General features: G+C 44.0%; 1 protein-coding gene across 9 annotated transcripts in view; it reads left to right on the top strand.

The window, feature by feature from the left end:
• The first annotated feature begins 818 nt into the window (after nucleotides 1-818).
• Nucleotides 819-12,705, top strand: part of PCYT2 (phosphate cytidylyltransferase 2, ethanolamine) — a 66,240-nt gene continuing 54,353 nt past the window's right edge. For 2 of the 9 annotated variants that reach the window (XM_078786652.1, XM_078786650.1), the window contains exons 1-5: nucleotides 821-861; nucleotides 948-1,020; nucleotides 9,136-9,224; nucleotides 9,774-9,935; nucleotides 10,104-10,170. In XM_078786652.1, coding sequence (XP_078642778.1) covers nucleotides 953-1,020; nucleotides 9,136-9,224; nucleotides 9,774-9,935; nucleotides 10,104-10,170 — 386 coding nt within the window. In that variant the 5' untranslated portion in view covers nucleotides 821-861; nucleotides 948-952. Of the gene's footprint in view, nucleotides 1,076-9,135; nucleotides 9,225-9,773; nucleotides 9,936-10,103; nucleotides 10,171-12,705 lie in introns of all 9 variants that reach the window. The other 7 variants (XM_078786653.1, XM_078786649.1, XM_078786654.1 and 4 more) reach the window with 6 other exon arrangements.

Below are 12,705 nucleotides of genomic sequence, written 5' to 3'. Positions count from 1 at the left end.
AAATAAAAATTTTAACCCTAAATTTGTGCATTCTGAGACACTCGACGCAAAATTAAAGCAGAATAATCACTTTCCTGATTCATTTAAATCGTCACCTCATGATAAATCTATGAAAACTTATTTTGTGAAAACGGTATTTTTCGCTATTTTTGGGAAATAAAAAATCTGTTGGCGGTTCAAATATACAAGTAAACGAAAAAAAACATGTTTTAGGGCTCCACACTTTTATTTTTATTTTTTAAAGTTTTAAACCCATAGGCCTATTTTATCTTTAATTTTAATTTTTCAATTAGATTTTGAAAGATTTAAATTAAATTTCAGCTCTAGGACGTATGTAACCCAGAAACGAACGGTTCAAAGATTTGAAACGGGACAAAGTTCAGATGAAGTTAAATAAAAGTGACTGTTGGTAACTTGGTAAAAAAAGTTGTTGGTTAAAAAAGTAGTAGAGTTGGTAACTATGACGAGTTCCCTTTATAATTATAGTTATAAATAACATCGACACAGGAATCCATTTGGCGCATGAAAGCCTCCGTTATTATCGCCAACCTATGGCTGTCGCTGCTCTATCGGTGAAAATGCTAAACGTCATGTGAGGAAGCAACACGTCGTATTTATGAACTAGTTGGGGGTAATTCGGACGGCATTCGAACCGCCGTCCTCCCAGACTCGTATCGGACGCTCAAAGCGATGGAGGAAGAGCAAGAAAATCAAAACATCACATTCGCCGATGAGAGCACGTTCTGCGATCTCCCCCCCAATGAATGTTTTCCCTCAAGGGAAAATTTACGCGAAGAAATGACCGCGAAGGACTAATTATTCTTTCACCCGTAATGACGTCACTGGCATGACCTTCCGGAGGTGCGCCGTTCGTCGTTGGAGAATGGATTTGTCGATTTAACTTTTACTTCAGCCGTTGTCAATTTTCGTTTGGTGTGTTAATTCAGGTTTTATGGATAGAGTGAGCGAGCAAAATGGCGGTCAGCTGGACGGCTCCGTGCGGGTCTGGTGTGACGGTTGGTGAGAGCGGGTAGCAGCTCGGATGGCACCTTTCAGTCTCTACATTTCAATTGCTGTATTATCATTCGTTATTGTTTTATAATTCACCTAATCGTATAAATGTACATGTGCTAACAAGGAGTTGGATGTAATCTCCATGATACATTGAGCTGTTTCGTCAGTCGTGAAATAATCTGTCGTTCAATTTAATCCCCCTCGCCGCGACATTTTTTCTTTGTGCGGTGTGGGGTCAGGATAATAATAATATCATCTGGTAAATACCACAATTGATGCCGATAATAATCTTTTGCTTCGTCTAATCGCTGCCTCTTAAGAACAGTTTAAGTATTACGTAAGCAACGCAATGATTGTAGCATTTTGTGGTTTCAGTGCCCGAAATCCGCCCTCCTCCCCCCCCCCATCCCTCCTCCCCCCCCCCCATCCCTCCTCCCCCCCCCCATCCCTCCTCTCCCCCCCCCATCCCTCCTCCCCCCCCCCCATCCCTCCTCCCCCCCCCCCCATCCCTCCTCCCCCCCCCCCCCATCCCTCAACACCCCATCCCTCAACACCCCCATCCCTCAACACCCCCATCCCTCAACACCCCCATCCCTCAACACAACCCTTGTGCGTACGGAATAAATAGATGGGCGCTGTGACGATTTCCTTTGGACCATCAAATCGCTCTTTCACTCTTTCACGAGCCTCGATCTTGTATACAAAAAAAAAAAAAAATACATTTCCACAGTCATTCCTAAGAACAGACAATGTAATGAGTAGACAGCAGATAGAACGACCTCAGGTGGTGGTGGTGGTGGTGGTTATGTGAGTGCAAGCCCTTGCTGACATGTCACCACCACTGTAGTCCTGATTTTCGAGAGGTAATTGTATAAATATTCCTTTTGTTAAAGTCTTGTATTGGAGAAGCTCGAACTTGTTAACAAGTGCAAAAAACAGAAAAAACCAAGAAAAAAAACAAAACAAGAAAAACGTGTCTTGGCCCATGGATTAAATTGTAGTTCTCCATTCACAACGACAGGCCACGTGATAGGAACCACGTACTGCTTATTTGCAAGGAGTGTGGCGAGAAGAGAGAAAAATGATGGACGAAGAGGGAAGATAGATGGGAATGAATGTACAAGAGTGTTCAATGAGCAAGAGATTGATGTTGCCAGGAACAGGTGCATAGGCAAGAGTGCCCTAGGTCATGACAACAAGGTGTCTATCACTGGAAGAGTTTCCCAACCAAGACTTCTTGATGTTCAGAAAACTCTCGTGTTCACCTGGATGGCTTCCCTTTAAATAATCCTCCCTCTATAGGATAGGGTAGACCATAGCGGAGGGTTGTACATTGTACCTGTTAGTGCCCCCAGTGTTTAATGGCAACACAAGGTTTCTTGCAACCCTTAAAGTACTAAACCATCATCTAGAATTTTTATTTATTTATTATTCTTGCACTCCCAACACTCTTAATTTCCGAGCTGCTTCAATTTCTGAGCTGTATCGTGGAGTCGGCTGGGACTTTCGGAATGAAATTTACTGTCAGTCATGTGAATATAAAGTATGTCGGTTTGACGTCATTTTAAAGCCAAGACCTAATTATAAACATTTTTGACATTTTCCACCATAACTCGACTAAGGTTCATTTGCTCTGAACTATATTTCCCTCCCTAGATATCCTAGATCAAAACACATTTACTATTAATTTACATCATACCCCTCTGGGTTAAAGGTCAAGGCCAAATGGTGGTCTGGGAAAAAACAAAAACAAACTAGAACGGGCACTCGGTAGAGCGCATACCTTCGCCGCAGCTACTTTTGTTGCCAAAATAAAAGACTACAAGATCTGTGTAGCAAAGCATTTTGGCATTAGTTTCATACAAATTGGACACAAATTGACCGCGCTGTGGTAAAAAGACGATTTTGACCTTTTCATGACCTTGACCTTGACCTTTGACCCGATCGATTCCACAATCTAATCAAATGGTTCCCGGATAATAACCTATCATCCCACCAAATTTCATGCGAATCGGTTGAATACTTTTTGAGTTATGCGAATAACATACACACACACACACACACACAGACATACAAATAAATACACAGCGATCAAAACATAACCTTCCGCTTTTGCGAAGGTAAAAACACTTTTTTTGTCATCGTTAAATTTTTCCAATGTGGAATCTCAAGACCTCTTTGCCTTCCAAGATGTTCTTGCATTATAATAGTGTACCTGCACTGAACTTGTGCATCTGATATTTGATTAGTGTCCTTGCCCTACTTTTTTGGGTTCTGATATAATTAACTAAAAACACCTTTTTGATCATAAATTGAATAATTTTTCTCCATTTTACATAATGTTGAGTTTTATTTCTAGATTGTAGATGGGGATACATTTTCTTTATTTACACTCAATCCTTAAATGTTTAGGGTCAAGGTCATATGGCAGTCCGAAAATATATATATATGGCAATCAATGGATTGCCGGCCAAGGGATCACTTGCAGGTGATCACTTTGTGATCACAGATATATAGTTATTTATCTTGCTGTTTGGACGGATCAATCGAGTTCTGTATTTTAAAGGCGGAAGGATCAGATCTCCTTAATTGTCACGTTACGAGATATCCAGGTTCAAATCCCTTTGTATATTTAAAACTTGACTCAAAACTGCCGCTCTGATGTTGCAAACGCAGTGGCTCTCAGGCCCTGCACTTTTATCCCAATATACAGTCATCCCAATATATCCCAATATATAGTCCCTGGTGTTGGGCTAGCGGCTAGGGTGCCGGCTTAGGATCCTAAGATCCTGGGTTCGAATCCCGGTCAATCGCTGAATTAACGCCAGGGGGGTTGACTCAGCCTGCCATCCCTCCGAGGTCGGCAAATTGAGTACCAGTTCACTGGTAATTCCCTGCTTGTCGTTAAAGGCGGCAAAAAGGATTGGCGTCAGGAAGGGCATCCGGCCGTAAAACATTGCTTCAAAAAGGGGACCGAAAAACAACAACAACCACAGTTCCCGAAAAAGGCCAACCCCCGCTTGCGGGGAAAAATGGCCTCTAAAGGTGGTTTTTATACAGTCACATGAAAAAGTAAGTACGCCCCATGTAAAGTTTTGACTTTTTCAACATATTTCAACATACAGCTATTTGATCTTCATTTCAACAATATTAATAGATAAAGGTGATATAATATAACAAATATCATGAAACATTTACATTTTGTAGTCCATTGTATAATTTAAATGAACATAAATGCAAATTTCGCATGTGGAAAAAGTAAGTACACCCCTACATTTATCACTACTTCAAATACCTAAAATTAGAATCAGGTGCACCAGCTCAGGTGCAAATGATTAGAACATCGTTAGAGAGGATCTTGGAGGAACCTGTCTTATTTAAGCCTCAGACATTCAGTTTGGTTTGCTCTTTGTTGTTGAAGTGTGCGGCATCACCATGCCTAGTTCAAAAGAGCTCTCTGAGGCCTTCAGAAAGAAGGTTATAGATGCCTACGAGTCTGGGAAGGGATTTAAAAAGATCTCCAAACAATTTGAAATCAATCATTCGACTGTCCGGAAGATCATCTACAAATGGAGAAGATTCCAAACAACTGCCAACTTGTTCAGGCCAGGCCGCTCCAGCAAGTTCAGCCCGAGAGCAGACCGCAAGATGCTGAAAGAAGTCTCCAAGAACCCCAGAATGTCATCACGGGACCTACAGGTAGCTCGTGCCACTGTTGATGTCAAAGTGCACGAGTCTACCATTAGAAAGAGGCTGCACAAATTTGATCTACATGGGAGGTGTGCCAGGAGGAAACCTTTGCTGTCCAGAAAGAACATCAGGGCAAGACTAAAGTTTGCCAATGAACACCGAGGCAAAGATCAGCACTTCTGGAACAATGTGCTCTGGACAGATGAGTCAAAGGTAGAGCTATTTGGCCACAGTACCAGAAGACATGTTTGGCAAAAACCAAAGACAGCATTTGACCACAAGAACCTGATACCAACTGTAAAGCATGGTGGTGGAAATATTATGTTTTGGGGCAGCTTTGCTGCATCAGGGCCTGGGCAGCTCACCATCATATAATCCATTATGAATTCTTCATTGTACCAGAGGGTGCTTGAGGATAAGGTGAGGCCATCTGTCAGAAAGTTGAAGCTCAACCGAAGGTGGACCTTGCAACATGACAATGACCCTAAACATACCAGTAAATCCACCAAGGAATGGCTGAAAAGAAAGAAATGGAGGGTTCTGGGCTGGCCAAGTCAAAGCCCTGATCTAAATCCCATCGAGATGTTGTGGGGGGATTTGAAACGAGCTGTGCATGCAAGAAACCCCTCAAACATCGCACAGCTGAAAGAATTCTGCATGGAGGAGTGGGCAAAAATTTCTCCCAGTCGATGTAAGAGACTGGTAGACAGTTATAAGAAACGCCGACTTGAGGTTGTTTCTGCCAAAGGGGGCAATACCACCTATTAGAGCCACGGGTGTACTTACTTTTTCCACATGCGAAATTTGCATTTATGTTTATTTAAATTATACAATGGACTACAAAATGTAAATGTTTCATGATATTTGTTATATTATATCATCTTTATCTATCAATATTGTTGAAATGAAGATCAAATAGCTGTATGTTGAAATATGTTGAAAAAGTCAAAACATAAATGGGGTGTACTTACTTTTTCACGTGACTGTATATGAAGCTGGCTGTCCTGTTTGAGCAGTATCGACTTTTGTTCATTGCTATTTTGAGCGTTAATTTGCATATGGGCACCAACTATGAACGTGTTCCAACTAATCTATATATATACAGTGCATTCAGAAAGTATTCAGACCCCTTCACCTTTTTCACATTTTGTTACGTTGCAGCCTTATGCTGAAATCGTTTAAAATTCATTTTTTCCCTCATCTTCCACACTCAATACCCCATAATAACAAAGAGAAAACAGGATTTTAGAACGTTTTGCAAATTTATTAAAAATAAAAAACTGAAATGTCACATTTACATAAGTATTCAGACCCTTTGCTATGACACTTGAAATTTAGCTCAGGTGCCTCCCATTTCTCTTGATCATCTTTGAGATGTTTCTACACCTTGATTTGAGTCCACCTGTGGTAAATTCAATTGATTGGACATGATTTGGAAAGGCACACACCTGTCTATATAAGGTCTCACAGCTGACAATGGATATCAGAGCAAAAACCAAACCATGAAGTCGAAGGAACTGCCTGCAGAGCTCAGAGACAGGATTGTGTCGAGGCACAGATCTGGGGAAGCCTACAAAAAAATTTCTGCTGCGTTGAAGCTTCCCAAGACCACAGTGGCCTCCATAATTCTTAAATGGAAGAAGTTTGGAACAATCAGGACTCTTCCTAGAGCTGGCTGCATGGCCAAACTGAGCAATCGGGGGAGAAATGCCTTGGTAAGAGAGGTGACCAAGAACCCGATGGTCACTGGCTGAGCTCCAGAGATCCTGTGTGGAGATGGGAGAAACTTCCAGAAGGACAACCATCACTGCAACACTCCACCGATCTGGGCTTTATGGCAGAGTGGCCAGACGGAAGCCTCTCCTCAGTGAAAGACACATGAAAGCCCACAGAATCTTGTTTCTCACAGTCTGAGAGTCCTTTTGGTGCTTTGTGGCTAACTTCAAGTGGGCTTTCATGTGTCTTTCACTGAGGAGAGGCTTCCGTCTGGCCACTCTGCCATAAAGCCCAGATCGGTGGAGTGTTGCAGTGATGGTTGTCCTTCTGGAAGTTTCTCCCATCTCCACACAGGATCTCTGGAGCTCAGCCAGAGTGACCATCGGGTTCTTGGTCACCTCTCTTACCAAGGCCCTTCTCCCCGGATTGCTCAGTTTGGCCGGGCGGCCAGCTCTAGGAAGAGTCCTGGTTGTTCCAAACTTCCTCCATTTAAGAATTATGGAGGCCACTGTGCTCTTGGGAACCTTCAATGCAGCAGAGATTTTTTTTGTCGGCTTCCCCAGATCTGTGCCTCGACACAATCCTGTCTCTGAGCTCTGCAGGCAGTTCCCTCGACCTCATGGCTTGGTTTTTGCTCTGATATGCAGTCAGCTGTGAGACCTTATATAGACAGGTGTGTACCTGTCCAAATTATGTCCAATCAATTGAATTTACCACAGGTGGACTCAAATCAAGGTGTAGAAACATCTCAAAGAAGATCAAGAGAAATGGGAGGCACATGAGCTAAATTTCAAGTGTCATAGCAAAGGGTCTGAATACTTATGTAAATGTGATAATTCAGGTTGTTTTTTTTAAATATTTGCAAAACTTTCTAAAATCCTGTTTTCTCTTTGTCATTATGGGGTATTGAGTGTAGATTGATGAGGGAAAAAAAGAATATAAACGATTTCAGCATAAGGCTGCAACATCACAAAATGTGAAAAAAGTGAAGGGGTCTGAATACTTTCTGAATGCACTGTATAAAAACGAAAAACATGGTCAGTGAAGCCATCTTTCCGTGAAGCCGTGTGACTATATGTCTATTAATTACATAATGTTTGAATAGCGGTTACACCCTGACTACATGTACGTCTATTAATTATGTACTATTGGGATGTACCTTTAGACTGTTTAGACTTTTGAAGACCCTTTAAGACCCCTCAGACCATAACACCATTTAGACCCCTTTACACCTTCAAACAGATTAGACAGCTTGGACCCTTGATCATTTGGAGCTTTGGACCACTTGAACCTTTTTAGATTACAAATAAATATTATCACCAATATTACTAATAAATTTAAAAATAAATGTTTGTTCTGTGTTATGATTGGTGTAAATGACAACACAGCAACTCACATACAGACATTTTTCAATTCTACAAGGTTTTCATACAGATATACTGATATAATACTATAAACCTCTGGGACTTTTAATACACTTTATGACAGGGTGGTGCTACACGATACATGTCTACATTGAGAATTTACATTCACACCCTCTGCCCACCCCCCCTCTATACCCCTCACGAACACACGCAATTGAAAGTTTTAATGTCTAAAGCCTTCCCATACATACCCCAAATACAGCTACCAAACATCAACTCGTTCTGTCTAGAACAGAACCAAACGACCCAAACTTGGAAAGAAATACCTCTAAAAAATCACCGTTTTGAGGGGGTGGGGGAGGGTTCACGTTGAAAGCTTTTTCTCCGACAATTTTTACCATAGATACCGTTACCAAGCAGCCAGCAGGTACCGGGGGTCAGGAGGCAAATGTGATTTCATATTTTGGATCTTGGCCAAAAAAGTTTGCGAACCACTGGTCTAGAGGATGAAGAGTGCATACACGTCAAATGCACACACCCACTCGCTGAATTGTATGTAGTACGATTATGATTCTTATCATTATGAACTCCACCATCAAAGGTGGACAGAGGTTATGTGTTGACCCCTGTCTGTTTGATTGCGAGCACAATATCTCCGATCCGGATCTGATAATTTCTTAATTTTCAGTGATTCTTGAGAGATGGGGCCAAAAGCGATATGTCGAGCAATATATCAAAAAGTTTTGGACGGATTTGGACGAAACTTGGTGGACATGTTGATTGTTGAGTGTGTGACAAGGAAGAAACGATTCAATTTTGGTGAAGATCCGGATCCGGATCCGGCTCGTCGAATTTTAAAAAGTGATTCTTCCCCATTGGGAGATGGGGCCGAAAACGATACAAAGCAGGATATCTCAAAAAGTTGTGGACGGATGATTTTGATTAAATGTGATTTTGTATTGTGATTTTCTGGTCTACCCTGGGATACAAAACGTAAACTGTTCACCTGGCGGAGGTAAGTTCTCTACTGAGTGCCGTTCTAGTTTGATTTTGGTTCAGGTCTGAATGCAGATCTGGCCTATCAGTGGGATACAAAACATAAACTGTTCAGCCTGGCGGAGGTTTGCGCTCTACCGAGTGCCCTTCTAGGTCCAGGTAAACATCGCTTTGTCTTGAACTTGTAAAACAATCTCTGTGATATACTCGCACATCTCCTTTGTCCCATTTATCGTTTTGCAAACGAGTTTTATTTGTACATTTGCTGTACCCACCATTTTTAACTTTCAGTTTGTCGTGCCCTCTCAATTTGATTAATAATTGCCATTGCATTCCTCCTGTTTATCTTTTCCAGTTATGACATGGTGCACTTCGGCCATGCCAATCAGCTCCGCCAAGCCAAGGCAATGGGGGACAGTTTGGTTGTGGGGGTCCACACAGATGGTAAAACGATATAACGGAGCTTTCATTTCTGGGATTGCATTGTCACCACATAAATTGCTTTGTCCAGGATCATATAGGTGATGTCAGATGCAGGGCAAAGGCATATGGAAACATCGGTGTACTTATCACTTAACTATGACGTCAGTGGTCGATGGGTAATATCAATACGGTACAGTACGTGGAATTGGACTTGGTATCCTGACACCATGAGCTCACATGGGAATGCCAAACGGGTGACCCCAAATTGTTATACAACATGATGAACGTTTTGGATCTTGATAAGTGTAATGGTTTCTTAGGTTGTGAAACGAAGTGGTTTGAGGACTTTGATTGAAACCATTTGTTATTTATGCATCATGTGTACCTGTATCCACCATTATAACACACACACACACACACACACACACACACACACACACACACACACACACACACACACACACACACACACATCAAACCATCAACCATTATCAGGCATTTTTAATGTGTTTTAATTTTCCATTTTTCCTCTTTATTGATCATCTTCCTGGTTTTGATCTCGTACACCAGAGGAGATCACACGGCATAAAGGCCCACCGGTGTTCACCGAGAGTGAGCGTTACCGCATGGTAAAAGCCATCAAGTGGGTGGATGAGGTTGTTGAGGGTGCTCCATACGTCACCAGCATAGACACTCTTGACGACAATGGCTGTCAGTTCTGTGTCCATGGAGGTCAGTTTGTTCAACAAGGTCTTTTGAGCAGGATATATGTCATAACCATTAATCGAAAGTTGAATTTAACCCTTTGGTTAATGAATTGAGAGCAAACCTCAAACTTACAAAGGGAGTTTTACATTGAGCAAGTATTGATTGAGGAAACTCTTTATTTAAATTTGACAGATGATGTTACGCTTACCGTGGATGGAAAAGATACATATGGGGCTGTGAAAAAAGCAGGGCGCTACCGGTAAGTTCAAGGAACCAGTTGCACCAGTGACAGCACTAAATAACTTCAGAACAAGAATTAAGACACGATATCTTGGAAATACCTCGGATTATTTTTGTCATACAGTCACGTGAAAAAGTAAGTACACCCCATGTAAAGTTTTAACTTTTTCAACATACAGCTATTTGATCTTCATTTCAACAACTAGGGCATGCCCGTACTATATATATAGGACGTGCCCGTGCCCGTGGGTGCCCGTTCCTTGCCAAAAAAAAAAAAAAAAATGTCTTCGCCCATGCATGCATGGGCGTGCCCATGGGCCCATGGGCGTGCCCGTAAGTGCGTGATGTGACCGTACAATGAATGTATCGTCCCGACGCCGCAGCTCGGATGGCGCTGCAGTTAATCGGGCCCCCAAATTCCTCATCGACGATAACTAAACAATATATTATATGAATCGCACCGTACATACCTCCTCCTAGATCTTGTTCTTGTCTTGATATACTCACTCAGGCTCACTCTATCACGACTGAGTCCTCCCAGCTCCTCCAAATGGCGCCCGCTAGCCGCTACGTAAGTCCGGAAGTGACGTCCTCATTTGACTGTCCGGAAGGTCGCAAATCGCAGTTACGATGAATCGCAAATTAGTTTTAATTAGTTTTAAAACATAGTTTAACGGCAACATAGTTTGCCGACGGGAAATAAATGAATACGCTCTCAAATGTGCCATCCGAGGCAGAGTCTGTTCGCCACGTTCGGCACACGTGATAGCTCGCTGCTCTCTGATTGGTTGAATCGTTTTTTGGACATAGCTCGGTAACTACTTCTGCGATCGCAAATTAGTTTTAATTAGTTTTAAAACATAGTTTAACGGCAACATAGTTTGCCGACGGGAAATAAATGAATACGCTCTCAAATGTGCCATCCGAGGCAGAGTCTGTTCGCCACGTTCGGCACACGTGATAGCTCGCTGCTCTCTGATTGGTTGAATCGTTTTTTGGACATAGCTCGGTAACTACTTCTGCGATTAATTTAAAACCTTGAAAAGGCACATCCTCGGGTCCCCAGCAATATACCTGGCAAGTTTCAAGTATATCGGACCGGTAGTTGTCGAGAAACAGCGGTCACAGACAAACATACAAACATACAAACATACAAACAAACATACACACAGAGATTACTGGAATTATAGATAGATATTGATAGATAAAGGTGATATTGTAGCGGTTACCGGAAGCATGCACAATCACCTTGCACCGGCCGATGACGCAACCGGCGAGCGGTTACTTGCCCGGACTCGCCCGGACGTGTCCAGACTTGCCTTTCCCGGGCGAACATTTGACTTGCATACCATGCCCCGTTGAGAGGCGTGGCTTACCTACTTGCATACCACGCCCCGCCTGAGAGGCGTGGCTTTTGTGTGTTGAACTTGAGATATAAATTGCCGCCCGTTCGATCGGCGGATTCAGTGCTTTTGAGTTGAGCTAGAAATAAATAGCTCAGTGAAACTTCGTTCCTGGTGTTGTCCATTTTGTCCGGCTTTATCGTGAGAGCATAGCTCCACAATTGGTGACCCCTTTTCAAGAACACGGCGATGGAGTCATCTGTAGCTTTGAAGCTCCCTGGCTTTTGAGAATCGCACGCAGCCGTCTGGTTCGCCCAAGCGGATTCTCAATTTGCCCTGCGGAACATTACGGAGGACACGACGCGCTACCACCATGTGGTCTCCGCGCTCAATGCCTCCACTGCTGCCCGGGTCCTGAGCTTCCTACAGAACCCGCCGAACGCCGACAAATACGGCGCGCTCAAAGGCCTACTCCTCGGTGCGTTTGGACTCACGGAGACCGAACGCGCGCGACAACTGCTCGACCTCCCGGAGCTGGGTGAGGCCCGTCCATCCGAACGCATGGACCACATGCTTGCTCTACTCGGCGACCACAGCCCAGATTTCCTCTTCCGCGAGCTGTTCCTCCGGCAGCTACCCGGGCAGGTACGATTAGCTTTGGCTAATTCGCCCATCACGGACCCTCGCGCCCTGGCCAAGGAGGCCGATAAATTTTTCTCGGCCAGGCGACACATCGGAGCGGCCGCCTGGAACCCTGGGCCGACAGACAACGCCCGCGCCACGACCGGCGCCACCACCAGCCAAGTTAGCGCCACTGGCGGCAGTGGCTGCCGCGACGCCCCGTCGACCGAACCCGACGCTATCGCCGGAGCCTCCACCAGAGCGGACCATGTGCTACTACCACCCCAGGTTCGGGCAGAAGGCCAGAACGTGCTGCCCACCGTGCACTTTCGGCAGGTCAGGAAACGACCAGGCCGGCGCTCGCTGCCTGCCATGAGCGTCGGCCATTCAGGCAGCCTTCTGTTTATTACGGACACAGCGTCCGGGCGGCGTTTTTTGTGCGACACCGGCGCTCAGCTGAGCGTGATACCCGCCTCGGTGCAGGACAAACAGGCCGCGCTTTGCGGCCCCGCCTTGGTCGCCGCAAACGGCTCCTCCATCCGCACCTTCGGTTCGCGCAGCATCGCATTCTGCTTCGGGGGCCAGCGCTT

Source organism: Myxine glutinosa, chromosome 11 (genome assembly GCF_964187855.1).
Source record: "Myxine glutinosa chromosome 11, kmMyxGlut1.1, whole genome shotgun sequence".
In the NCBI taxonomy this organism is placed as follows: Eukaryota; Metazoa; Chordata; class Myxini; order Myxiniformes; family Myxinidae; genus Myxine; species Myxine glutinosa.
This window is presented reverse-complemented; position numbering and strand designations above follow the sequence as displayed.